Source organism: Vidua macroura, chromosome 11 (assembly GCF_024509145.1).
Source record: "Vidua macroura isolate BioBank_ID:100142 chromosome 11, ASM2450914v1, whole genome shotgun sequence".
NCBI classification, from domain to species: Eukaryota; Metazoa; Chordata; class Aves; order Passeriformes; family Viduidae; genus Vidua; species Vidua macroura.
In genome coordinates, this window is record NC_071581.1 from 15,295,340 (window position 1) to 15,320,823 (window position 25,484).

General features: G+C 43.9%; 1 protein-coding gene and 2 non-coding genes across 4 annotated transcripts in view; all 3 read left to right on the forward strand.

Annotated features, from left to right (window-relative positions):
• The first annotated feature begins 118 nt into the window (after positions 1-118).
• The window catches only part of SF3B3 (splicing factor 3b subunit 3), a 28,973-nt gene continuing 3,607 nt past the window's right edge, over positions 119-25,484 (forward strand). The window contains exons 1-22 of one of the 2 annotated variants that reach the window (XM_053987580.1): positions 119-207; positions 866-978; positions 1,370-1,696; positions 2,803-2,975; positions 3,342-3,483; positions 4,422-4,534; positions 5,209-5,346; positions 6,523-6,626; positions 7,844-8,009; positions 8,451-8,546; positions 9,069-9,141; positions 14,563-14,714; positions 15,109-15,264; positions 15,416-15,571; positions 16,250-16,393; positions 17,250-17,372; positions 18,686-18,840; positions 19,923-20,097; positions 20,713-20,918; positions 21,811-21,967; positions 23,318-23,443; positions 24,530-24,742. In XM_053987580.1, the coding sequence (XP_053843555.1) occupies positions 909-978; positions 1,370-1,696; positions 2,803-2,975; positions 3,342-3,483; positions 4,422-4,534; positions 5,209-5,346; positions 6,523-6,626; positions 7,844-8,009; positions 8,451-8,546; positions 9,069-9,141; positions 14,563-14,714; positions 15,109-15,264; positions 15,416-15,571; positions 16,250-16,393; positions 17,250-17,372; positions 18,686-18,840; positions 19,923-20,097; positions 20,713-20,918; positions 21,811-21,967; positions 23,318-23,443; positions 24,530-24,742 (3,165 nt within the window). In that variant the 5' untranslated portion in view covers positions 119-207; positions 866-908. The other variant, XM_053987581.1, reaches the window with a different exon arrangement.
• On the forward strand, positions 2,027-2,108 carry LOC128813089 (small nucleolar RNA SNORD111). The gene has a single exon (XR_008438909.1). It is a non-coding gene; the product is annotated as a small nucleolar RNA SNORD111 (small nucleolar RNA).
• On the forward strand, positions 4,690-4,769 carry LOC128813092 (small nucleolar RNA SNORD111). Its single transcript, XR_008438912.1, has one exon. It is a non-coding gene; the product is annotated as a small nucleolar RNA SNORD111 (small nucleolar RNA).

Here is a 25,484-nt window from a genome sequence, read left to right on the forward strand (position 1 = left end):
GTGCAGGGAGCAGCTGCCATAGCGCCGCGATCATTCAGGCACCCCATTGGGCAACCTCCCTCGCCACACGGCGCGCGCGCGCGCCGGACAGGCGGAAAGCCCAGTGGAGAAGGCGCGGGAGGGCAGCGCGCAGGCGCGGCGCTGATGGCGGAGGAGGCCGGCGGCGCGCCCGCCTAGGCCGGAGCAGCATCCGCCGCCATCCGCACGGTGAGCGCAGCTCTGCCCGCCCGGCGGCGGCTCCGCGCCAGGAACGGGGCCCTGGTTTGTGGAGGGGGAGCATCGCGGACCCCTCGGGGCCTGGGCCGGGTAAGGGCGGCCGGGCCGGGCAGTGACCTGTGGCCGGTTCCCGGGACGAGCGTTCCGCAGAGCGCGGGGAGGTGCTGGCCCCGTGCCCTGCCGGGGCTTCGGCAAGGCTGAGGGCCGGTTTCCCTGGCCCGGGGCGGCTGGTTGGTGCTGAGGTTCCCTTCCGCCTCAGCCTCAGGGAGAGGAGTCGGCCCTGAGCAGCTGCGGGTGGCTGCACTCGTGTTCAATGAAACGGCGGCGTCAGAGACGTGTAACGGCGCGGGGATCCCGGAGGGCTTCCCTCATTGTGTTTGGTTCCTGAAAAGCTAAAGCCGTGACTAATTAGCAGTAATGACTGGAAGTCCTGCTCAGCCGCCCGGCAGAAAGGAGTTCAGCTGGCGCTCGGCACCCGGACACCTTGGGAGAGCCTTTTGCCTCGTCGCGCTAATAAATAGCAAATAGCGGGGTGGCCGTCGGGCTCTGCTGTAAAGTGATCCGTGCACGCATGGGAGGGCAGGGTTCTCTCTGCTGGATGAAAGGCTTTGCTTTTGAGAAGTTTATTATTTTGTGTTACTTGTTGCAGAATTACCAGAGCTACGATAAGCTGAAGTAAATCCGTTGCCAACATGTTTCTGTACAACCTAACGTTGCAGCGTGCCACAGGCATTAGCTTTGCTATCCATGGCAATTTCTCAGGTAATTTTTTCTCCTCCCTCCGCATGTCTTGGCTTCAGGTTTTTTTTTTGGTACCAGATTGCTTTTGTCCCTCTGGGATTTTTTTGCTGGTATGTTATCATTTGCTCTTGAGTGTTACTTGAGCTGTGGTAGCTTGTGGATAGATTGAGAGAAGTTTGGCTTGATTATTTATCAATCTAATTTGTCTATAGGTTTAGTTTACTATTTTGACCAATTTTCTGATGTTCAAACAATGGTTGTACATAATTTGGTGAATAAGTTTCTTTAAGTTTCTCCATGGTAATCCTAAATTTGGCATTTGGAAATTTCCCCTTCCTACCTTGTAGCGCTTGTTGAAGTTGTGTGTTGCATGTTCTGTTGCTGACTTGTGCTCACGTTTTGGGTTCTTCAGGAACAAAACAACAAGAAATTGTTGTTTCCCGGGGCAAGATCCTGGAGTTACTCCGCCCTGATCCCAACACAGGGAAGGTTCACACTCTGCTGACAGTGGAAGTGTTTGGAGTCATCCGGTCCCTCATGGCCTTCAGGCTGACGGGGGGGACCAAGGACTACATCGTGGTGGGCAGCGATTCGGGGCGCATTGTCATTCTGGAGTACCAGCCCTCCAAGAACGTCTTTGAGAAGATCCACCAGGAAACCTTTGGCAAGAGTGGATGTCGCAGAATCGTTCCAGGCCAGTACTTGGCTGTGGACCCAAAGGGCCGCGCCGTCATGATCAGTAAGTCTCTCTGTCAGCTTGTGTTCTTATTATTATTATCTTCTTGTGGATATTTATTTTGGAGCAGGTTTCTGCCAGGTATAATTGGAATTATAATATATTTATAGTTGTTTTAGGCTGTGAGCTGTGTCAAGGAGAACGCAGGCATTTAGAATTGTTCCTTGATGCTGGTGGAATTGTACAAATGAATTGTAATGCTAAACCAAAACAAGTTGGAAGGAGATCAGTTGATCAGTTTGCTTAGCAGTGCACAGAGCCCTGAGGTGTGATGTATGGGAGAGAGGATGGGACTGCAGGTGTCAGTGCTACAGTGTAGCCAGTCAGTTCCCATGGCCTGAAATGATGTTCTGAGTTCATGTCTCTTCTCTGAGATGTCTCGTGGAGACAGACAGATGCATTTCTGATCAGGCTTCACAGGTAGAAGGACACATAGGAGATTTTTTTTTTGTAAGATTTAGCACAAGGTGTATGGAACTTTCTCAGTTTGCTGAAGGCAGCTCTCTGCAGTGCTGATGGTAGTTTACCAGTATACTAGGAATAGCAATAAAGAATATTATTTCTTTTCTAACACGTCTGGTTTTTCTGGATGAGAAAGTAGCACAGTTACAGTTGAGCCATTCATGTCAATATTTGAGTGGTATTTTTTATGTTGTGGATACTGTGTGTCAGGCAAGTATACATTTTCTTAGTTAAAATATTTCTGTGGAGAAGTTGTCATACTAACTGGCTTTAAATAGCAGAACATCTGGATGCTTCTTTCTGTTTGTCTTTGCTTCCTTGCAGTCTGTCATCTCTTGTGTGGTAAGAAGAGTGAGTAGATATGCCTCAAGCCACTGTGGTTGGAATATTGGGACAGGTGAATGTACTTCAAAGGGTCAGGCTTTGGCTTTAAAGGGCTGAAGTTGTCATTTTGTGCTTGCAGTCTGAAAGATTTAAAATGAGGCTTCGAGGTTAATTGGTGGCACAGAGATAAACACCAGTGGTGAACTTCAGCTGAAGTAGTGCTGATAATCTCTTTCCAAGTTACAACTCGATTTTGGGCTGCAGGTATGGTCAGATTTGATTATCAAGTAATGGGCTTCACGTGCTGTTGTCCTTTCTTGCAGGTGCCATTGAAAAGCAGAAGCTGGTGTATATCCTGAACAGAGATGCTGCTGCTCGACTCACCATTTCCTCCCCACTGGAAGCCCACAAGGCCAATACCTTGGTCTACCATGTGGTGGGAGTTGATGTGGGGTTTGAAAACCCAATGTTTGCTTGTCTGGAAATGGATTATGAGGTGAGAAGAGCATCATTTTCCTTTGCTGTCTTTTGAGCTTTGTTGTTCCTATTCTGTTCTTCATCTGTCACTGAGGAACATTGGCTGCTTCTGCTGTCTGGGACAGTGTTAATTTTTTACAGGCTTACTGGCTTTTTGTCTTGCCTTAATGAGAATGGGCAAGTCTCTTCTGTCTTGGTGATTGATTCTTTTTGCTTTTCAGCTGAAAATATGCCTGTTTTCTTGGTCTGAACTTCTCTTTTGCAGCTTCCAGCGAGTCTTTTGGCCTCCAATTCCATTGTTACTCAAAACTGTTTCCCAACACATCAGCTTTGCTCCTCCTTTTAATCCTTTTTTTCAAAGACACCTTGACGTGTTCTGTTTTAGGAAGCAGACAACGATCCAACAGGTGAAGCTGCAGCCAACACACAGCAGACATTGACATTTTATGAATTGGACTTGGGTTTGAATCATGTTGTCAGGAAATACAGTGAGCCCCTGGAAGAGCATGGCAACTTCCTCATAACAGGTACCAGCCACAGAGTAGTTTTTGCATGGGTCTGCTTGGTTCCCATTCCCCGGGAAAACACAGTCAATACTCTTTACATCTTAGGAGTTGTTTCAGTTGTGGTCTGAGCCATTAGTATAAATCAATTGACCTTGCAGTCAGGTAATGAGGGGTGGTTTACATGTGGAACTACACAAGTATTCATAGAAGCAGCTGCAGTTTGAGAGGGCTCCTGAAATTAGCTGGTAGCAGTGCAAAAGGACTTCGTTTTAGTTAATGTGTAGGTGCTGTTTTACTCTCTTTAATGGGATTCCATCAGCTATAGGCAGTAGATGAATCCATGGACTAAAAGCCCACTTGGAGGGGTTGGATGCAAGGCCAATACAACACCTTCAACCAGGGAAACTGCTGCAGGTTCCTCTCCAAGCACAAAAGGTGCTGAGCTAGGAGAGCATCTTTGTATGCTTGCCCTGTTGCATCTCCTGTAGGCAGCTGTCAGACAGACACGAGGTATTGTGTTGAATCTTTTTGATATGTTACACTGAGATCACAAAGTATGGTTTCAGAATGCTTCTATTAACTAAAGATGCTAATCCATCTGATGGATTTTTCTACAAGCAAACATGCCAGAAACCCAAGGGTTTTGTTTATCTGACAAGTTGCTGGTGTGGTATTTTGTGTGTGTCATTGCTTTGTAGACAAGAATAAGCCAGGAAGGATAAAACCTAAGCGATTTGTCAGAAACTTCATCCTTCCAGATCCCCTGGTTCCATCTGCCCTTTTCTCATGGTGGCACAGGCAGCTGTACTCAGTGTTTGGTCTTTTCGAGAAGAGCAGATTCATATATGCAGGGTGATGGAGAGTGTTGGAAACTATGTTGCTTTAAAGAAAACCAAATGTTCTGCAGGCAACCAGCCAGATCTGTGCTAAAGGCTTTTCTCCTAATAATTTTCTTTCAGTTCCTGGTGGTTCTGATGGCCCCAGTGGGGTGCTGATCTGTTCTGAAAACTATATTACTTACAAAAACTTTGGTGACCAGCCTGATATCAGATGCCCAATTCCCAGGAGACGGGTGAGAATTTTTTAAGATTATGAATGCTTAGAATTTGCCTTTCAAGATTAAGGGCATCAGGAAGGTTTTAAAGTAAGAAAAAAGGAGTTAAAAACTTGTTGGCTTATCTGCCTCACTGGTGGTGTGTTATCTGGGAGGGAGGATGGAGGTGGGCGTAGCCTGAAGTGATGAGTGTGGTTCATGTCTCTTCTCTGAGATTTATACTGGAGATACTCCAAAGACTCTGATCAGGCAGCACTGTCAGTGCAAGATAGGATTACTTGAGGTGCTGAACGGTGGCAATTGTAGATGCAGGTGAATTCAACAGCTGCCCTGTTGCATCTAAGGATGCTTCCTCTCCCTTTGGTATTAGGAATGCAGTGCTTTGAACACCTGCCAAGGTGCTCAAAACCAGGTGTGTATGGGTTACAGCCCTTTCCTGTGGTTTTGGCTTTGATATATGAGAATTGCCTGGAGAGCTGTGGCACAGTGTCCCACACCTGTATTTTCTTTTGGGGCAGAGATGTACCAAGGATGACTACGGGTGTAACAAAGGGATGTGCTTTGTGTTAAAAACCTTCTTGCATGCTGTGAGCTCTTAAGGCACCTGTGAAATGGAAATACTTCAGTCAGTGAAATCACCTCTGTGCTTGTCAGGTAATTCCACTAATGACCTCCACTGTCTTTCCTGACAGAATGACTTGGATGACCCAGAGAGGGGTATGATCTTTGTCTGCTCTGCTACACATAAGACCAAGTCCATGTTCTTCTTCCTGGCCCAGACAGAGCAGGGAGACATTTTCAAAATTACTCTGGAGACTGATGAAGACATGGTAAGCATCTCATGAATGCAGAAGCATTAATTGAGAGGAGTTCCTTAAACAATTGCTTTCTCTAAGGTGATACATATTTACTGTTGTGAGTTTAACTGTGTAAGGGAACGTGCTTTATGTGATTTGTAATACAGTTAACGCTGGTCACCACTGTGGGTATTACTCATAAAGAGACACTGTGCAAGGTTTGCAAAATCCTGTGAGGATTAAACTGCAGTCACTTGAGCATACTTAAAATGTTCTAGAGGTGGTCTTTTTTTAAAAGATGTAAACAGTGGTCCATGAACCTCCTGGAGAATATTTCAGTAACTTATTCTGTGGAATTTAGCTTCCCTGGATTTCAGCAAGTACCCTCTAGTCTCTTAATTGAGTGTTAACATGCTACAATCAATATTTTTGCAAGCTGAGGTAGCTAACTTGGCGTAGCTAGTCTGTGAGTTGAAATAACAGTCTTGCAGTGGCTTGCTGTTGCTTGTTTTAGTATTCTGCTCTGAAAAGTTCTCTGCTGCAGTGTGATTAGTTGGGTTTTTTGAGTAAATGTTGAATGTTAATTTCTCCATCTAAACATGTCATATTTGGTACATATCATATTTGATGATTGTGTAGCAGGCACCAAGCCTGCCAGAGTTCAAGGAGTGTTTGGACAATGACAGACACATGGTGTGATTTTTGGGGTTGCTCTTTGCAGAGCTGGGAGTTGGACTGGATAATCCTTGTCGGTCCCTTCCAACTTGGAATACTGCATGATTCTGTGATGTTCAAGTGCCTGAAGATTATTCTTGGATGTTTCACCAACAGCTGTTGTGACCATATCAAATTCGTAAATTTGCTCAGGACAGTTGTTTTTCTAATGCTGGAGAATTGATGGTGTTCAGTGAGGCAAATTTCTTTTTTCTTTGGCAGCTTGCTATTTTTACAGCTTTTGTTTTCCAAATTGACTCAGTGTTACAAAAGGCAGAAAGTCTGGGACTAAAACAGGCAGCCTGGCTTGTATGTTCAAATAGTTTGTTGGATTTTGTGATTTATAACCTGGTGCCCCAAACTACTGATGTGTTAAACTTGGCCTGCTCTTGTTAATTTCTTTGGAGAAGATAGCTAGGCAGATGTTTGTTATTAAATCACACACATGGAGCTCCAGTACTTTACCATCACAGTCACATCTTCATCTGCTTTCAGGTAACAGAGATTCGACTGAAGTACTTTGACACTGTTCCTGTTGCTGCTGCGATGTGTGTGCTGAAAACAGGGTTTCTCTTTGTGGCATCTGAATTTGGAAACCAGTGAGTAAACAATTTTACATCAGTGTTTTTCCCCTGAAACAGAGTGGTTCTGTTCAGGCCTGCAGGCTGACCCTTGAACTTACTGTGCATAGAAAGACAACACCTCTAATTTAATGGGTAAATTAGTGCTTTGTTCAGAGGGCTTGAGAAGAACAGTTGGATTAGACTATGAATTGGGGAATTTTCTTGTTGTTTTAATTTAGATTAGATGATGAAGTGCAGAGAACAAAAGGTTACTTGCTGTTGCAGCAGATTTTGGAAGAATTGAGCACTTGCTGTTTGTGTAGGGTTCATCACATATCTGGATGAATTATCTTTTCAATTAGTTTTGTTGATAGGTTTGCATTTTTGTGTGTATGGCCCACTCAGAAGTAAATAGGATTTCTTATTAGTAGCTGTGTTCCTTTCCTTATTGGATGTATACTTGAGGGCTTTCTCTTCATTCATTTTTGGACTTCTGAGTACTCTAAAGGATCATGCACACCTTCAAAGAGTAGCTTAACTGTGTCTGAGGGAGGGATTCACATGAATGGAGATTTTCGTGAGTGTATCTGCAGTCAGCCACCTGAGGGAGCCCCAACCAGTTTGCTGGACCGAATCTGAATTGAGGAAGCCATATTCGGGCTTTATTAAGACCAGGAAGTAACTCAGTCTGTCTTTCTGTGGGTTTTTTGTTTTGTTTTGGGTTTTTTGTGGTGTTTTTTTTTTCTTCTCTGAAGTTTTATTTGATGTGTTATTTGGGCTCATAAATTGGAATAGGGAATGTGGTTAAAAATAGTATGATTAAAAAGATGAGAATATTCCAATAAAATAGATAACTGTGGAGTTGAAGTCCTAGCCATTGGCCTTGCTTTTGGCCTCAGCTGTCAGTTGCTGCTTTGGCTTAAACACAAGAATGTCTAAAAGGCTTAAGGGTAAACAAAATACTGAAACTCTGGGATACCTTGCCAGTGATAGCTGCAAATGTGAAGGGCTGAAGCTGGGAGGTTGTGGGGGGGTTTCTTGTTTGTGGGTTTTAGGTTTTTTTTCTTTGCAGGCCTCTGATTATTTTCAAATATTTTGTCACCCAGAAGACAATCCTTGAAGCCAAATATTAGTAACTGAATAATGTAGAGTTGGATTTCTTTCTTCCCCACTACCTGAATAACTGTTTAAGCCTTACTTAAAGAAGGCTACATGAGCTCTGAACATGCTGACACTCTTTTTTCTGTCTCAAGTTACCTGTACCAGATAGCTCACCTGGGGGACGATGATGAGGAGCCAGAGTTTTCCTCTGCCATGCCTCTTGAGGAAGGAGACACATTCTTTTTTCAGCCTCGACCTCTGAAGAACCTGGTGTTGGTGGATGAGTTGGACAGTTTGTCTCCTATTCTGTGTTGTCAGGTATGTTGCCATCAGCAAGTTCCTGTTTACCACACGTGTAAGTGGAGTCACCAGCTGTGTTATTCCAGGTTTCCAGAAATACTGTTCCAGGTAAAGACTCATAGAAAGGCAAATCTGCAGAGTTCTCAGACAGCTGCCTGAGATTGGTAATTGGCCTGGTAGATTTGATTCCTGTGGCAATAAATACATATCTGAACAGGTTATCAGCCATTGATTCTGTGATGCTTCTCTGTTGACCATCAGACCAGCTGTTTGCAAAGAGTTTTGGTAAAACTTAACATTCAGGACAGCAGCTGGAACACCCCATGGCATCTCCACAGCTTTTGGTGTTTGAAAAAACATTCTTAAAATAGTAGTGTGATATATATATATATATATATATATGTATAGTTTTATTTTCTCATTCCATGGATGTTGTTTTGACACTTTTTGTCCACACAGATAGCAGATTTGGCCAATGAAGACACACCCCAGTTGTATGTGGCTTGTGGTCGGGGGCCCAGGTCATCCCTGAGGGTTTTAAGACATGGACTTGAGGTAAGACATCCAGCACTTTAGAAGAAAAACCTGAGAGATGAGAGCAGTGTGAGGAAATCCTTGAAATAAAGTAGCTGAAATGAGGGGATTCTCCTTTTACTGTAGTCTGGAGAGCTATTTTCTCTTGCTTCTTGAGGAATAGAAGGGTTGTATTGTTTATTCTTACAGTCTAAAAGGCTTTTTGTTTACTTGACTTCAACAAAACCTGCACTTTGTCTCTTCTAATACTTGAGTGTATTGAGCTGGAACATTCCTGGTGTCTGCTCGCTGCTGCTGATCTCTGCTGGGGGTGGATGACCTTGTTTTAAAGCTGATCATCCAGAGCAATAATTTTGCCATATCATTCCTGACCATATTTTGCCCTGTAGCACATCTGGCATGAGCTGAGAGCGTCAGAGTTGGGAATTGTTAGCTTTCCTGCCCAGTTGTGGGAAAGCGTAAAAACTGCTTGTGGTTTGATTGCTTACTCTAGTAAGTCTAAACATCTGTTTGCAAAAGAATCTTCTTCCTGTTTACTCTTAGGTATCTGAAATGGCCGTCTCAGAGCTGCCTGGTAACCCCAATGCTGTATGGACTGTGAGGAGACATGTTGAAGGTATGCGGTATTTTCCTGAAGCACAGGGAGGTCATAATGGTTTTGTGTTTGTTTTGTTTGTTGTTGTTTTATGGTTTTCTGTCCAAGGAGATAGGAATGGTGCTGTGTGATGCTTGTGTGCCATCCTCAGAAATTGTGATTTGAGTCAGCAGCCACCTGCTTGTCTTTAGAAGCCACCCACCCTCTGGGCCCCTCGTATTGTCACGCTTCCTTTTGATAAAGAAGCAGCTGCCTGCAGCTGCACCATCACCCAGTATGCTGTGTCAGCTGTACATTTGCAGCCTGAAGCTGCTGAACTTCTCATGCATAACCACTTCCCATAAGTTTTTGCCCATAAGTTCTTGCTCAAACATCAGCAGGCAACAACTATTCTTCTTGTTGGAGTGTACTCACTATTCTTCATATGTGTGTTGACAACTGCAATAATCAGCTCTTTGTGAGAGAGTGGGATAAAAATTATGGAACAAAGATGATAAATCAGCAACAGTGTCTGTATTTTATTACTTCCTTCTGTGCATATCTGTGAAAACACCACTCTGGACTAGGACATGCTCTCAATTGAAAAGCCAGCAGTGTGTAGAAGGTTTGTGATTCCAGGAAGATTAAGATTTCAGGTTGGCAGAATATACTGGATTGGGGTTTGGTTGGTTGTTGGGTTTTTTTTTTATTTCATGATCTGAAATAATAGCCTTACTATTACTAATGTACAAGAGGAAAAGTAGTACCTTCTGCTGTTCTCTTTATGGTGAGAGCAGAATTGCACAGAAACACCTAAAAAGCTTGTAGGGAATCTGTTCTGGGTGCTGGCAGTCTCAGGGATTATTTCCCAAGCAGTGCTTTGTTTAACTCTTACAAAGATTTCCCTAGATTTATACATGGGATCCAGAAAGGCCAGATTGTCGCAATAGAGGCCTTAGCCTGCTATGGTGATGTGATACCTTGTATTTAAGCAGAGTAGTGTGTCTTCCAGGGAACCAGTAACCCTGTGGGAATTTCAAATCCTGCACTTGGGATTTACCTTGCCATGTAAGACCTGCCATGAATTCCTGTGCTCATGTCCTGAGATTCATGTACTCCTTAAGCAACAAGGAAGGAACTTTGAGAATAGAGTGCCTTCATGTCCCTGAGAAATAAATGGGTCAAAAGGAAAATATTTCCACGGTTCATATTTAAAAAAAATGGTTTTCTGAAAAGAGGCATTTCAGTTTCTTAGAAACCTTTTCTCCAGCATTCTGTAAAAGAAGTTGGTAAGATTTTCTCCCTCTGAGGACTGGAGGCTTCTGACATCACCTTACAGTTTTAAAATCTTTTCTCTTGGAGTTCCAGAAGAAGACTTAGACTTTTCAGGAGGTGAAGGACTATTGATCTGCAGGAAGCGGACCAGTCTCATTGCCTCCTCTTCTTTCCATCTTCCAGATTTTCCAGGTTTCAGCATGATCATCTCCGTGATTCAGAAAGGCTGGAATCTGTGGTTGTTAAGCTGTGCTACTCGCTGAATACAGTTTATAGTTCTGTGAAACTGATTCCCAAGTTCCAGCTCTTGGAATTCAGAAATTATTTTAGTGGGTTTTAATCAGAAAGAGTGCAGAACATTTTCAAACATGTATGTAATCTTTAAAGTGCCCTTGAGGGCTCAGTTGGTAGTGTGGGGTTGCCCAGCTCTGCCTTGATGTTGCAGTGTGTGTGTGCTGCAAGGCCTCTGTAGGAAACACCCAGGTCTGCAGTCTTCAAAGCAAATACTAACCTTGGCTGGTACGTGGTGATACTCACTACCAATACCAAGCCTTTTCTTTTCTTCCACAGGTGGCTGGTGGTGGAGGTGCTGATCACCACAGGTGTGTACCTACTGCTAGGGGCTACTGTACAGTACCACAGGTTTACCACAGAGAATCCCAACAGCATGGGGCTACATTTATGCTAAGCACTTCAGTAAACAAATTCTAGAAACTGGTGTGTAGTTGAAGATTGTTGCCTTTGAAGTTGAGTAGCTGAGGAGTAGAAAGCAGATCCCAGTCCATCTTGCAGTCCTTGGGAAGCAAAACAATCAGCTGTGTCTCTGTGAGACAGTCAGTTCTTGCTAAAATTGGATGTGTGTGGTTTAGGGATATTTTCAGCTCTCTTGTAGACCAAGATTAGGCTTCCAGCTGCTTTGTACAGACCTACAAGAGAAAAAGATCAAGTGTGCTTGGAGCATTTCTAGGTATTGCTGGCATGGGAATGTCCTGTGGTTATGGGATTCATCTCCCTGTGATGCAGAAGTGGGTAGGATTTGCACCAAACTATTCCAGTTGAATTATCTGTGGGTGTAGGTGTGTGCTCTGCTGTGTTGACAGATGGGAGCTGGGAGCTAGGAATCAGCACTCCCTACCTGGCACTCTTGCTGGAGGAGCAGTGTGCAGTGAGTCAGCGCTGCAGAGTTGCCATGCAGTAGTAAACAGAAGCCCAGGAAAATGTGCTGTCATCCCCTCAGAGTCTGTTAACTGAGAGTGATCCTGAGCTCTGACTCTGCTCACCAGTTTGCTCACTGAACTCTTCTGAGCTCGTGATGACTACATTTGTATCAGTGCAAATTGAGATGCTGCAGAGTGTGAGAAAACTGTCAGGACTGGACTGGCACATAAGAATGGAATTCTCATGGACTAACTCAAACTGAATCCATGATAAATAATAAAAAGCACAGTGGTGTAGAGTTCATGGACTGAAATGTCATGTTTTCATAACTGGTTGTGATGTTTGCATGAAGCTGCAGAAAACTTAGAGTGCGTGTGTAGGAGAATGAGTCCAGCTGTGGCTCTTCAGAGGCATTAAAATGTCTCTGTTACTCACTGAAAGGAGATGATGAAAGGTGCAATTAGAACAGTAATAAGCATCTCTGAAGTCTTGTGTCTGCACACAAAATGATGTCTATCTGTTCAAAACTCAGGAGCCTGATGTTTTGCATGGGATTGTGCAGAGCTAAGTAGACATCTTTTCATATTAAAATCTGTAGATCTTCTTTTCTAACTGAGAACACTTCTCAGTGTGCCCTAGGGATTTATTCCCCTTAATTTCAACTAGACTGCTATATTTTCTAAACCAAAATTGTATTGTTTGAACCTAGATGAATGTGTCTTATTCACTGACTTAAAAGGTCTGATTTACCAGAATTATTTCAAAAGCTCCAGCAGAGAGTCATTAAGCAAAACAGACTTCAAGTAAAAATGCACTTGTCACTATTACTGACACAGACTTAAAGGCATGCTCTAATATAAATGTAAGCCAATGGAAAGAAAGAGCTAAAAAAGTATTAAGAGGTAGGAATGAGTTTTTGTTTAGAGTAGGACTAAGGGAATCTGTTTTGGTTTCAGATGGGAGTTCTTTGTCCTATTCCAAATCACATGCTTAAACCTCCTGCTGGGACACAGTGGTTTATCATGAGAATTGACAGCCCCCAGGGAGGAAGGCAGCAGCTCTGAAGTAATTTGGAAAGCAACAATGGTCTTTGAAATGGAATTCTTAGAACATCCTGTCTATGGGATATTTATGAATCAAATGCTTAGCCTGTGAACTGCTAGAAACTCCGTGATCGAGGAATTCTTGTAGGCTTCTGGTGTTGAAAAATTTGTGTAAGTAGGAGAAGCTGCTGTGTAGAAAATAAGCAGTGTGTAAGTGTGTATTGCTGAACTCTTATCGTCTGCTGTTAATGTTGGAGGAATTCTCCTGTTTAGCCAAGCATTCAAGTCGTTGGTGTTACTGATGGAGCTCTCTCTGCAGAATCAGTTCTTGCTTTCTCATTTCCCCAAATGGACCAATTCCTGTTTGTTTTGGAGCTGTTGGAGGTTACAGGCTGTGAGCAGTTAATAGAGTAGTAACAGTGTTTATGCCACAGACTTGTGTTGAAATTGCTTTAGTTACATAGAACTCTTCAGTTTGATCAGAGCTGTGGTCTGTGTACCAGATGTTGCAGAGAAGAATTATTGGGTTTTTTTAATTTTTCACTTGCATATTTTCAACTGTATGTAAGAACTTTTTGTTATAAACGTGACACAGCAGGTTTGGCAATGCTTCCATCTAAACAGGGTGGATAGAAAAGGATTATTAGTTCTTGAAGCATTTGTTTTGGTTAACCCAGCTCGAGTTCTTTAAGCTTCTGCATTGTATTTTGTGGTATCCCGTTTCCATCCCAGTGAGACTCCTTTATTTTCCTTTTCTGTTAAAGTTATTAGCCACTTCTCCATGTCTCCTATGTTTGAAAATTATGGAGAATCTCCTTTCAAGGGCAGAAACTGACAACTCTTATGCCTTCACCTCCACTAGGTATGCTGTGGTGCCCAAGTCTGAGTTTTGGGTTGAGTTGGGTTAAAATGAGGAATTTTCTTTTTAAGAAATAGCAGCTGCATGATAACAGCAGTAGAAGTGGAGTTGCTTCTCTGAGGCAATCTTATTTCTCTTCCAAGGCTCCTGGCTCCATTTCCCAATAGACTTCATTGTTTCTGTTGCTTTTGTTATTCTCTTTTAATGAGATTGTCCTCTTCCCCTCTTAAGACCTATTGCTTTCTACAGAGTGAAAGCAGAGAGCAGTAAACTGGGATTTTTGCTTTACCCAGTCCTACTACCCTCATTTCCCACAAAGTTGCCCTATTTCCAAATGGGCTCTTAAGATTATTTTGATTAGCATAGCTCCTCCATGCCCAAGCTACAGGAGTCTCCCACGCTGTCCCCTTTGGGAGAAGCCAGTACTGGAGATAATAGAGAAAACACTGACCTTTACTTCTATTGGAATAAATGACAGTATTGCAACTATCTTAAAAATTTAATTGTTTCTTATCCCAGGAGACTCTCACAGTGTAAATGGAAACCAGTTGAGCTTCTGGAGGAGGGTAGAGCAGGTTTAACCCTGAATTCTGCTGCAATGCACACTAATTGTTCTCTGCAGCCTTTTATTGTGTGGCTGCTAGATAGAGATTGTGGTCCTGCAACCTCCTGTGTGCAATGTCTGTGTTGTGGTTTCTGCAGATAGATTCCTTATGTTCAAATTCTTGGAGTAGAATATGTAGTTTGACTTTGTTGGGTGTTAAATCTGGATTCAGCTCCTTAGGTGAGGGAAAACAACTGTCTCAAAGGCTTCGAGAACTTGAGCATTCTTTGAAAAAAAATGTACAAGAACCTTGCTTGCCAGAACCCAGAATATTGTGAATTGATTGTGGATCTGGATCATGGTTTGATCCCTGGCTCGGTCTTGCATTGTTTGGAGTCCGGCAGTGGCTGGCTTTTGGACAGCATGTCCTAGAGCGAACTTGTGCAATAGTGTCAGCAGCTGTAATTATCACAGGAATTCTGCTGAAAAGTAACTGCTAGACATTTGTCAGACTGCTGATTGTGTTGGAAAGCCTTGCATTTACTAAATCTGCACTCTTTTTTTTCCCTGTCTCCCTTGACCAGATGAATTTGATGCCTACATTATTGTGTCCTTCGTAAATGCCACCCTGGTGCTGTCTATTGGAGAGACTGTAGAAGAAGTGACTGACTCTGGATTCCTGGGTACTACACCGACCTTGTCCTGCTCTCTTCTTGGTGATGATGCTTTGGTACAGGTAATGGAAAGCTGCTTCTTACATCTACTGTCTGCCACTCTCAGCTTGCTGCACAGATGTGATTTCTGCAGTAGTGCAACACATATCTAAAGATGCTGATTGGCAGAGAATGATGCTGATTCAGCCTTTCCCTTTTTATATCTTGCAAAGTGAAACTGGATGAGTTCAAAATGGTCCTAATCTCCTTCAGTAGTTCCTTGCTGTGGTTGAAGGATGCAGTTCTCCCAGCTGGCAAGTATTGTCCTGCTGGTTCAGCCTGGTGCATAGTTGATGGATCACTGGCTGCCAGGAGCAGTTCTTGCCTTTGGCTTCTGCTGAGTCAGAACCACCAGTGAAAGGGGAGTGAAAAGATGGTAAATACAGAATTGATGTGACGTTTTTTGTTTTCCTTCAGGTTTATCCAGATGGGATCCGGCACATCCGAGCAGATAAGAGAGTAAATGAATGGAAGACACCAGGGAAGAAAACCATTGTAAAATGTGCTGTGAACCAAAGACAAGTAGTGATAGCACTGACTGGAGGAGAACTGGTTTACTTTGAGATGGACCCGGTATGTGTGTTAATGTTGTGAATGAGTTTGGAAGAGTGAGGTATGGGTGAATAAATTGTTTTTAAACAATGTTTTTGTTTTGTTATATAAACAATATCACAATTTTAAAACAAAGTATCTGATTGGTGAGTCTTATGTTTTTCTTTCTTAGTCGGGACAGCTGAATGAGTACACAGAGAGAAAGGAGATGTCGGCCGATGTCGTTTGCATGAGCCTGGCCAATGTTCCCCCTGGGGAGCAGCGTTCGCGGTTCCTTGCTGTTGGACTGGTGGACAACACTGTCAGAATTATTTCACTTGACCCTTCAGTGAGTAGCTGCTCTGGTTTTACACTTTCATTGGTTTGAAATTTTCAGAAGGATCCTCCAGATTTGGACTGTAACCATCCAAACATGGTTTTTCTCTGCTCGTTGGGAGGAAGCATGGCCCTTGATCCTTCCCTTTAACAGATACTCTGGTTTTATTGAGAATCACTTGTGCCTCTGGAAGTTCAGCTGATAAGTCACAAAATAATTTTCTTCTACTGTTTTTTTTTTTTTTTTTGTGGGTTTTTTTTTGGGTTTCCCCCTCTCATCTCCCTGTTCATACCTGTACTAAAAGCAGACTCATTCTGCAAGCAAGTTGGCAGCAAACTTACAATTTGTCTCCCTGCAACAGATGAGGTGTTCAAAGCTGGTTGTAGTAACCTAAAATTTTGCTCAGGTCACTCCATGCTAAATAGCAGCAAATGGTGCTAGAAGAATTTGGAAGGATCCAGTTTATCTTCTCTAAAGGCCAGGCAGTTACCACTCCTGCTTGTCAAAATGCATAGTGCCAGCATCTGTTGTGCCTTTTTTTTTTTCTTTTTTTTTTTTTTTTTTAATGTGAATACTTCTTTCTGGAAGATCTAAAAGGGCATCTTTAAGCTCCATAGATGGAGCTTAAATCCTGTCTTGCCAAGCCAAGCCTTGCTGACTGGAGTTGTCCCTCTGTTCCGTTTCCCCCAGGATTGTTTACAGCCCCTGAGTATGCAGGCGCTGCCCGCACAGCCCGAGTCACTGTGCATCGTGGAGATGGGTGGCACAGAGAAGCAGGATGAGCTGGGAGAGAGGGGCTCCATTGGCTTTCTGTACCTGAACATTGGACTGCAGGTGAGGGAATGGTTCCTGCCTGGTTCTGACAGCCGTGTGTTGAGTTTTTGCTTGAAAGCTGGATTGTTAAAATAGCCCTGTCATCATGCAGTGCAACAAAGCCTGGCTTCCCTCTTTGTTACAATGTGTTTGACAACCCTGACTGGGGAATTCACTGTGTGACTTTGTAGAGGTGTGAGTTTCCCCATACATTTTTAGACTAAAGACTAGTCAAAAGACAGTGTATTACACCAGATTTTATGTAGGACAGACTGTGCTTTTCCCATTCAAGAAGGAAGGCATATTTTAAGAAATATTTCTGGGTGAAATGTTGAGCAGCTCTTTAAAAACTGCCTGTAGGGCAGAGTATCAAACAAGTAACTGCCCACAAGCAGAGGCTCTGCTCTAATAATTTAGCTGTTACACAGCTTTTTGTTATATCCATTACAGATTCTCTGATCTTTGACAATTCAACATGAGGTAAAAACAATCATCATAGTTTAGCTTCTTCCACATGCCTCAAGTTTGATGTCAGAATGCAATCTCTTTTTAAGGAGCCTGAGTTTTTGGGTAAATCCTTAGTACCAAGAGGGATGGGGATCTGGAATCCACCCTCAGGTTTTTATGGCTTATGTGATATACTAAAGTTCTCAGTCTGTGTTTTATTTTGGGGGCAGTCCTTTCTGCCTTGTAGAACTGTGCAGGAGCTCTGCTTTCTTTGCTATTAAAAGTCTGGCTGTAGGGGAGAGTTGTACCGACAGCTAGGAAAACAAACAGCTAAATTCTTCAGAAACTGCTTCTCAGTTGTTTTGAATTATACACATAGTAAGTTACTTCTTACCTTCAACCTGAATCTTCTTGTTTTGCTGCTGTCAAGAACGGTGTGCTGCTGCGAACCGTCCTGGACCCTGTCACAGGCGATCTCTCTGACACCAGGACCAGATACCTTGGCTCCCGGCCTGTCAAACTCTTCCGCGTCCGAATGCAAGGCCAAGAGGCGGTAAGGGAGGAGAGCTCTTGCAGGGGTGCAGATCCACTCCCCAGGCACCACATCCCAGATTTTCTTATGGGTGGGCAGGGTGGGGAAGCATCCCTGCAGCACAGCAGGACCCTCTGGGTAAGGGTGGGAAGTAGAATGACTTCATTATGGAGCTGCCTGGCTCGCAGCTTGTTCTTTCAAAACCAGCCTAGCTCTTATTCCCCTTACTGCTGTGTAGTGCTGCCCTGCCTTCTCTGAACTAGGATTCATCTGACCCATAGGCTGTATTTAGTGTGCTTGGAGAGGTCTGAGCAGGTTCTTGGGCTGAGAGGCACATCTTGCCTGCTGTAGTGCACAGAGATGGAGAGAGCTCTGTGCAGAAAACTTACCCTTGAATGCTTGATGTAGTAAATGGTTGTGTCCTTGCATGTTGAGAATAGCTCAGCCAAGGGCTGGACAGCTGCCATACATGGTTCAAGGAAAATATCTGCAAGATTTGGCATAGAAGGAAGAATGTGTTTCATCAGAAGTGCCATTTCCAGCCCTTCTGATGTGGCACTGGGGAAATCAGCCACCCCCTGCTTGACTCATTTTTGGATGACACCTTCAGAGTTGAGAAATATTGCCGATCAGCACAGGGAGCTGGATCTGGGAATCTGAGCTCTGCTGTAGTGTTAAGGTACACTGGGTGAATCTCTTCAACTTGCTCTTGCCAGCTGTAACTTGGAGATGAGGAGCTTTGCAGCTGTAGCAGAAAATACCTGTAGAATAACCGAGAATAATCTCTCTCTGCTTTGAGATCAGATGTTGTCACTTAGGCAGAAACTAAGGTTGCACTGAAACTCATTTAGCCAAATGTATAAAGCTGAAAAGTTTGGAAGTCAGTCTGCTTCCTTTGTTTCTCATAATTTGATTTAGGCTAGTGATGATTTTTAGTAAATTTCACTAAGAGTGCTACAGCACTTGGATTGTGACAAAGCAGTAAATATTTATTTTAAACAACCGGTTCCCATTAGAACAAGCTATTAAAAAAAAAAGAGATGACAGTATTGTAGATCTTGGCTTTTACAGGTAATAGTTTCAGTGCATCTCAGTTGGAGTATTTGTTGTATTTATATTGCTTTAAAGTTCTTTTTCATGGCATATGCAATTTCCAGAGAAAGCTGAAAGTAAGGAGTGTCTCTCCAGGTGTCTTCTGAGCTGGGTGGGGTCCACCCACAAGAATTCAGTTGTTCCAGTGGGGAAGAGTTGGGCACTGTACATGCATTCCTGTTGCATAAAGTGAGCTTGCCTCCATTCCCAGACCTAACAAATTAGCTGCCTGTCTTTCCCAGGTGCTGGCCATGTCAAGCCGTTCCTGGCTTAGTTATTCGTATCAATCACGCTTCCACCTGACTCCCCTGTCTTATGAGACACTGGAGTTTGCATCTGGTTTTGCTTCTGAGCAGTGCCCTGAGGGCATTGTGGCCATCTCCACAAACACATTGAGGTAAGCATCAGAGGGGAAACACAAATGCTTGTGGGGTGGGATGCCAGGCAGGTGAAGCAGTGGTGAATTCCACCTTACATTCAAGTGACTTGACTTCAAAAAGATTTTTTTATTATGGATAATGATTTGGTAGAAACACTTGGATGGGTTTCAGAAAACAGACAATTTAAGGAAAGTTATGCTGTCAAAAATAAATGGAGTGTGCTTCTCAGATTTGTATTTTCTATCTTTTTAAAATAAGTGTAATTCAAGTTATTCTTCAATTCTCTGATCCTGAGAGAGGGAAGCTTTTAATAAATGTAGACCTGTTATGTATTAGGGTCTTGTGGTTTGTGATCTGAATTGGCTGCTTTACAGGAAATAAACCACGTGATTTCAGAAACCAGAGGCATGACAGGGATGTGTTTGTTGCCTTTTTTAAAGTTCAGCTGAGATACTAAAAAGATAAATGAAAATAATGGACGACAAAGTCAGATGCTGTGCTGTATGCACTTGAACAGGCACTTTTTTCATATCTGTCTTCATTGAAATATTACAGCATTCATTGCTTTTAAAGGAGCCATTCTTTCTGGAAAGACTTGTGGTTTTTAGACCCCAAATGCCAGAAGAACTGGCATTTCAGCTGGCAAGTCACAGGAAGAAAGAGCTGGCATTGCGTTTTTCATACTCTTTTTAACTGAAGTGCCTCTAAGGAGCATTTGATTTATATGTCCAAGTCAGTATTGCATTTAGATTCAGATGATGTGTTCTCCAAACGTGCACTTTCCTTCTTCCATGTGCACTTTGTTCCTCTTGGGATAGACTTGCTTCAGCACCAGTCAGAATGCATCCTGGGACAGCAAGAGCCCTCAAAGACCTCGTGCTGCAGCACACACCTGTCTCACACCATGGGCTCCCATTTTAGGATGTTCGTTTTGCTCTGCTCTCTGGAGCTGTTTGCTAGTTGCTGTCTGGCCTGAGAAAGGTGCTACTCCTCTCTAGTACTAGCCAGTTTCACAAAAAAAAAGTTCCACTCCCATTTCATTCTCATGGACAGCTGTTTTTAGGCCATGTTCAACACATGTCACATCTTTGTCCCCCAGGATTTTGGCACTGGAGAAGCTGGGAGCAGTGTTCAACCAGGTTGCCTTCCCGTTGCAGTACACACCCCGAAAATTTGTCATTCACCCAGAGAGCAACAACCTGATCATCATTGAGACAGACCACAATGCTTATACTGAGGCCACCAAGGCACAGAGGAAGCAGCAAATGGCTGAGGTAATTGAGCTGGGGGACAGGTACATCCGTTCCCCAGAGGGGACTTTGGCAGCTGGAAGTGCTCTCTGCTCATTAGTTCCCAGCTGCCATTACCTGCAAGGCTTTCTGCCCTGTGTGAATGCAGAGACTGGAAGAGGAGTGGAGATCAAAACACAAATTTCAGCAGAATGCACCACGTCCCAGTGTTCCTTCCTTTGTGTGTTCTTAGGGCATATTTTAAAAACCACCCTAGTGGAGGACAGTCCTGCTTGTGTAACATGTTCTGTGGGGTTTCTGTGGTTGGTTGAGGATGCTTGCATTTCAGTGGGTTGTTTATTTTCTTCTCAGGATTGTTTCCAGGGTTGTTAATTTGGAGAAACGGCTCCCCAGACAACTGTCGCTGGGGCAGGGCAGAGCTGACACAGCCGTGCTCTGAGCTGTTGAGGCTCCCTGGGAATAAGCTCAGGCTGGGTAGAAGCTTTGGGACTTAATGGGTTTTATGCCTTCATAGGCAGAAGAATGCCCCAGAATACCTGGGCTTAGGCAAACAGAGAGGTTGTATTCTATGTAGAGCATCAGCATACTGGGAAAGGAAATCACTGACCCGTTCTTTTCTCCTGTCCTTTAATGCTGTAGGAGATGGTGGAGGCTGCAGGTGAGGATGAGAGGGAGCTGGCTGCAGAGATGGCTGCAGCCTTTCTGAATGAGAATCTTCCTGAGTCCATCTTCGGTGCTCCCAAGGCAGGGAATGGTCAGTGGGCCTCTGTTATCAGAGTGATGAACCCCATCCAGGGAAATACGTTAGATCTGGTCCAGCTGGAGCAGAATGAAGCTGCTTTCAGGTAAGAAGCATTGCCAGATACAACAAAAGTCCCTGCTTGGATGAGTCTCAGGTGGTTTTGTCCTTTTGCTTATCTGTTACTGAGCTAAAATCCAGATGGAACATATTATCAAGAGACTTGAAATTCCAGAGGTGATTTGTCTTGCCTTTCCTTCCCTTCCAACTCTAATTTTGTCCTCATGTGGCATTAAGGGCTTGTGGTGCTCCATATGTGGTTGCTGTACCCCGGTGCCTAAAGAACAACACAGGGGTGTAAATGACAGATAAGAGAGCTGGAACAAGAGAATGTGCTGTTATCTCTTACTTTTCCTTCTCATGCAGATAAACTGAGGATAGATTAAATGGAAAGGGAAGTGGTAGAGGACTGGAGGGAAAAACCAACACAATAACCATGAAGAATAGCAAGTGCCTCAGCAGGCGAAGTAGAGTTAGGTCATGTTAGTCCAAAAGGCTGACCTGCCATTTCCAACCTGCCTGAGCTATTTACTGAGCAGGAAATAACACTGCAAGATGAGGAAAGTTATTTGTCTATGTCCCGATGGGAACAGCCTTTGAAAAATAGCTTCTAGTAGAGTTTTGCACATCACCAGGCAGTGTCCAGCCTGTGAAAGTGTAAAGTAACACTGGGCATTGTGAAAACATAAAATGCTTTGGGCATACGTGACAGCTAGAACACATATGGAGAGCGTAGTGTGGAAGAATGAACAAATCTGTGTTAAACATTTTTGCAAGGAGGAAAAATGACCTCTTAAAAGGAAATGTCAGTGTTGAAGGGTTGGACTCTCAAATCTCTGCTGGGCAGGTGCAGGTTGTGCTGTCAGGGAATCCAGTCCAGGTGTGCAGCATTAGTGTGGTGATGACACTGATGTCCTGGTGTGTCCTGTCATTTCCAGCGTGGCTGTGTGCCGCTTCTCCAACACTGGTGATGAGTGGTACGTGCTGGTGGGAGTCGCCAAGGACCTGATTCTGAACCCACGCTCAGTTGCTGGAGGGTTTGTCTACACATACAAGCTGGTGAATAGTGGTGAGAAGCTGGAGTTTCTGCACAAGGTATGGGGAGTGATGGGATCATTTCCAGGCTGAGTGTTGGAGTAGCTCTTACTTGCCTTAGTGCTGCAGTAATATTGCAGTACTTGGTGCCTCCTGGGCAAGATTATCATGCTGGTGTTACTGGAAGCAGCCTTGGAGAAAATTAGCTGCCTCCTACAAAATCATTTGGTACATCTTTTGCAGAACTGAGAATTGAACACAGATCTCACAAGAGTCCAAATTTTACCCATCTAATTGGGTAAATTGGAAAGGAGCAGTGTTTTTCATACCCCTGTTAGGGAGGGGAGGGAAATGGCTCTGTTTGCTTTCTGGAATATGAGCTCAGAGGGCTGCTTAAGCACTTGTTTACAGAGCAAATTCATACTTGGGTTACTTGAACCCTAGTGCTAAGACTATCAGTCCTTGGCTGACCATGTGCAGCTGTTGTGAACTGTCATCTTCCTTGGATGCTGTTTGATTGTGTGTAGAAATTATTAGTGACCAACTTGTTTGATAGGTCTCGGGGGCTTCAGCAAAAGTTTCAGCAGAAAAATTACTGTTCTTCCCACATGCTTCCAGCATGGCTGAGATTTGAGCACATGAACACATGGAAAGGAATGTTGTGGCTTACTCATTTCCTAGAGTCCTGATGCAGTGAGTGGGTTCTGTCCTGGACCACGGCCTTTTCTGCTGCCACTGAACACCTACTGGGAAGTTGACAGAGCTGAAGTTGTGAAATAAACTTTTCTTAACCAGTGCAGCCAAGCTAGGAATGCTGTAACTGGATGCTCTCTCTGCATCTCTTCTCTGCTGTGGCTGATCATTTTGGATTGATTAGTTGTGGGACGTTTTTCAGACAGTAACCCTGATGGAGTTACTGAAATTGTGGACACACTGCAGTTCTTCATATTTAACAGTTTCTTTGGTGGCAATGTCAGATGGCTGAATTACATTTGTGCCTTGCTTTAAAAACAGTCTGGGTAGATTTAGGCAAAGTCTAAAGTTTTTCTGTTGGATGTAAACTAAAACTAAGACTTGAGGCAACCAGACTTCTTCTTTTGCTGCCTGCCCAGTATGGGGTTCTTACAGCAGTCCTATGCTTCAGTTAGGGTGCGCTGCCGGCAGTGTGTTATGTGTGAGTGCCAATGGCTCTCTTAGCTCTGTGTGTGACATCTGCTGCTATCAGAAGGCCTGTGAGGGACTGACCTGGTGCCTCTCTTGTAGAAAAATATTGTTATTATCCTTTTACATTGAAAGCCTTGGTAGAGGCCACTGAACTTCAGCCATACCATTAGCTGTATCTGGTCTGTTTTATGTAAGGTTAGCACTCTTAGTGATGAGGATTTCACAATCTTCCTCTTCCCTCTCTAGACCCCTGTGGAGGAGGTCCCTGCAGCCATTGCTCCATTCCAAGGCCGAGTCTTAATTGGAGTTGGAAAGCTCCTGCGTGTGTATGACCTGGGCAAGAAGAAACTGCTTCGGAAATGTGAGAATAAGGTACTGCCTTCTGTTCCTGACCAGAGCTGTCAGTTTGGAGCAAGTAATACTTTGCGGCTAGAGTGAAACACAGGGTTTAGCTGCTACTCCAGCCCAACCGTTTATTTGGTCATCAGAGCTGTGTGTTTGCCTTGCTGGGTGCATCTATCCAGAGGAATGCTGGACTAGACTGGACTGTTGTGCTGCCCCTCTGCATCCCACACACACACCATTTTCTTATCACCTTTCTGACAGTAGTGCTACAAGTTCTTTTTTATCCTAGCTCAGTGCAGGCTGTTACTGACTGTGTGCAGGGGTCTGTACAGACTGTTCCTTTGTCTGCTGCAAATGTGAGAGGTCTTAGCGAGGTAGAAGAGAACTGCAGAAATATTTCCTTAGTTTGGGTGATCAGCAGCTGGGGGACAGAAGCTGAAGGGTGCATATGACCACCTCGTCAGATCCCCAGAATGTTGAAAAGGGGATTTTCTCCTTGAAATTGATGGTTCTTCTTGCTGAGCATTTCTGGTACTTTAGGAAAAGAAATTGCAGAGTGTGTGTGATTTTCTAACTTAATTGCCTGCTCCTCCCTCTCTCGTGCAAGCTGCAGAACCTGTGCCAGTAGCTCATTACTACACAAAAGAACTCCAGCAAGCTAACAGACAGACTGGGAACTTGTAGAGGAGCTTTTTTTTTTTGGTGTGTGGTTTTGTTAGTTTGTTTTTTTTCCTAAAACATGACTCAAATGAAAAATTGAAGCTTTCCTTCTTGGGCCTTCCATGACCATGTAGTGAGGAGACATGGAAGCAGTGCCTGCTTGTAGGGATGTCCTGGCATCTCCAATCGCGGTCTCACCAGCAGCACTTGTTCTCTGGACAGTGATCATACAGGGAAGGCTGTGAATGCCATGTGGTGCATGTTAGGTTGCCTTGTATTGATGGTGTATTTAGAGTGGGACTGTAGTATGGCAGAAATGAGGGTATTTTTGGAGGACATGATGGGAAGTGGGGAGTGAGCTGTAGTTCACAGGGGAAAAGAGTGTTTCGGCTGGAGTAGTGTTATACTTCCCTGTTTGAAGTACTTACGGTTTTGTCCTTTCTCTCTCAAAAGCACATTGCCAACTACATCTGTGGTATCCAAACCATTGGGCACAGAGTGATTGTTTCAGATGTTCAGGAGAGTTTCATCTGGGTGCGTTACAAAAGGAATGAGAACCAGCTCATTATCTTTGCTGATGACACTTATCCCCGCTGGGTCACTACAGCAACACTCCTGGATTACGACACTGTGGCTGGAGCAGACAAGTTTGGTAACATCTGTGTGGTGAGTGGGCTTTGCTGAAGTCGGGGCTTTTTGGACATATTTTCCCTTAAAACATCCATGATTTATCTTAAAAGAATGAGAATCTGTCATTAGCTGGAGACAACACCCTGTACCATTGACTTGTTTTCATGGGGTGGCTCTGTCATCATAGTGGGCTGCAGTTTATTTGTTTGTTAAATGAAGCGAGTAAGATAAAGCATCAGCAAGTCATAAACATATTTCTGAGGTGTCCAGTAATTTGTGTTTATATTGCCTCAAAACTTACTGTCAGTAAGCCTTGAAAATAAGCTTGTTGCTGTGAAAGGGCCCATGAGAACTTGAGTCAGGGTTATCACTCTTACTTTTTCTGACTAAACCTCATCGCTGGCATCAAGCTTTCTCTGTCACTTCCTCTTCACAGTTGGCTTTGTCAGCCAACACTTCCCCACTTGGCTGGATTTCAGCAAGGGAGGAGGAAAGAATAGATGGTCTTTCTGGCAGAGCTTTGATCTCTTTCTGAAGCATGCTCGGGTGCTTTGGAGTGCAGAGTTCAGCAAGTGTCAGATGCTGTGCCTGCAGGATTTGGTCAAAACACACAAATCAGTCCTCTTCAGTTTTCCTGCCCCACATCCATCAAACTGTTTCCTTAGTGGAAACCACCTTCAGATCAGTTTGACCATACCTCCCAGGGTGATCTGCAAGTGCCAGGCCAGGCAGAGGTTGGTTGTGAGGCCCTGCCTGTGTTTCTGTGTGATGGGTTATT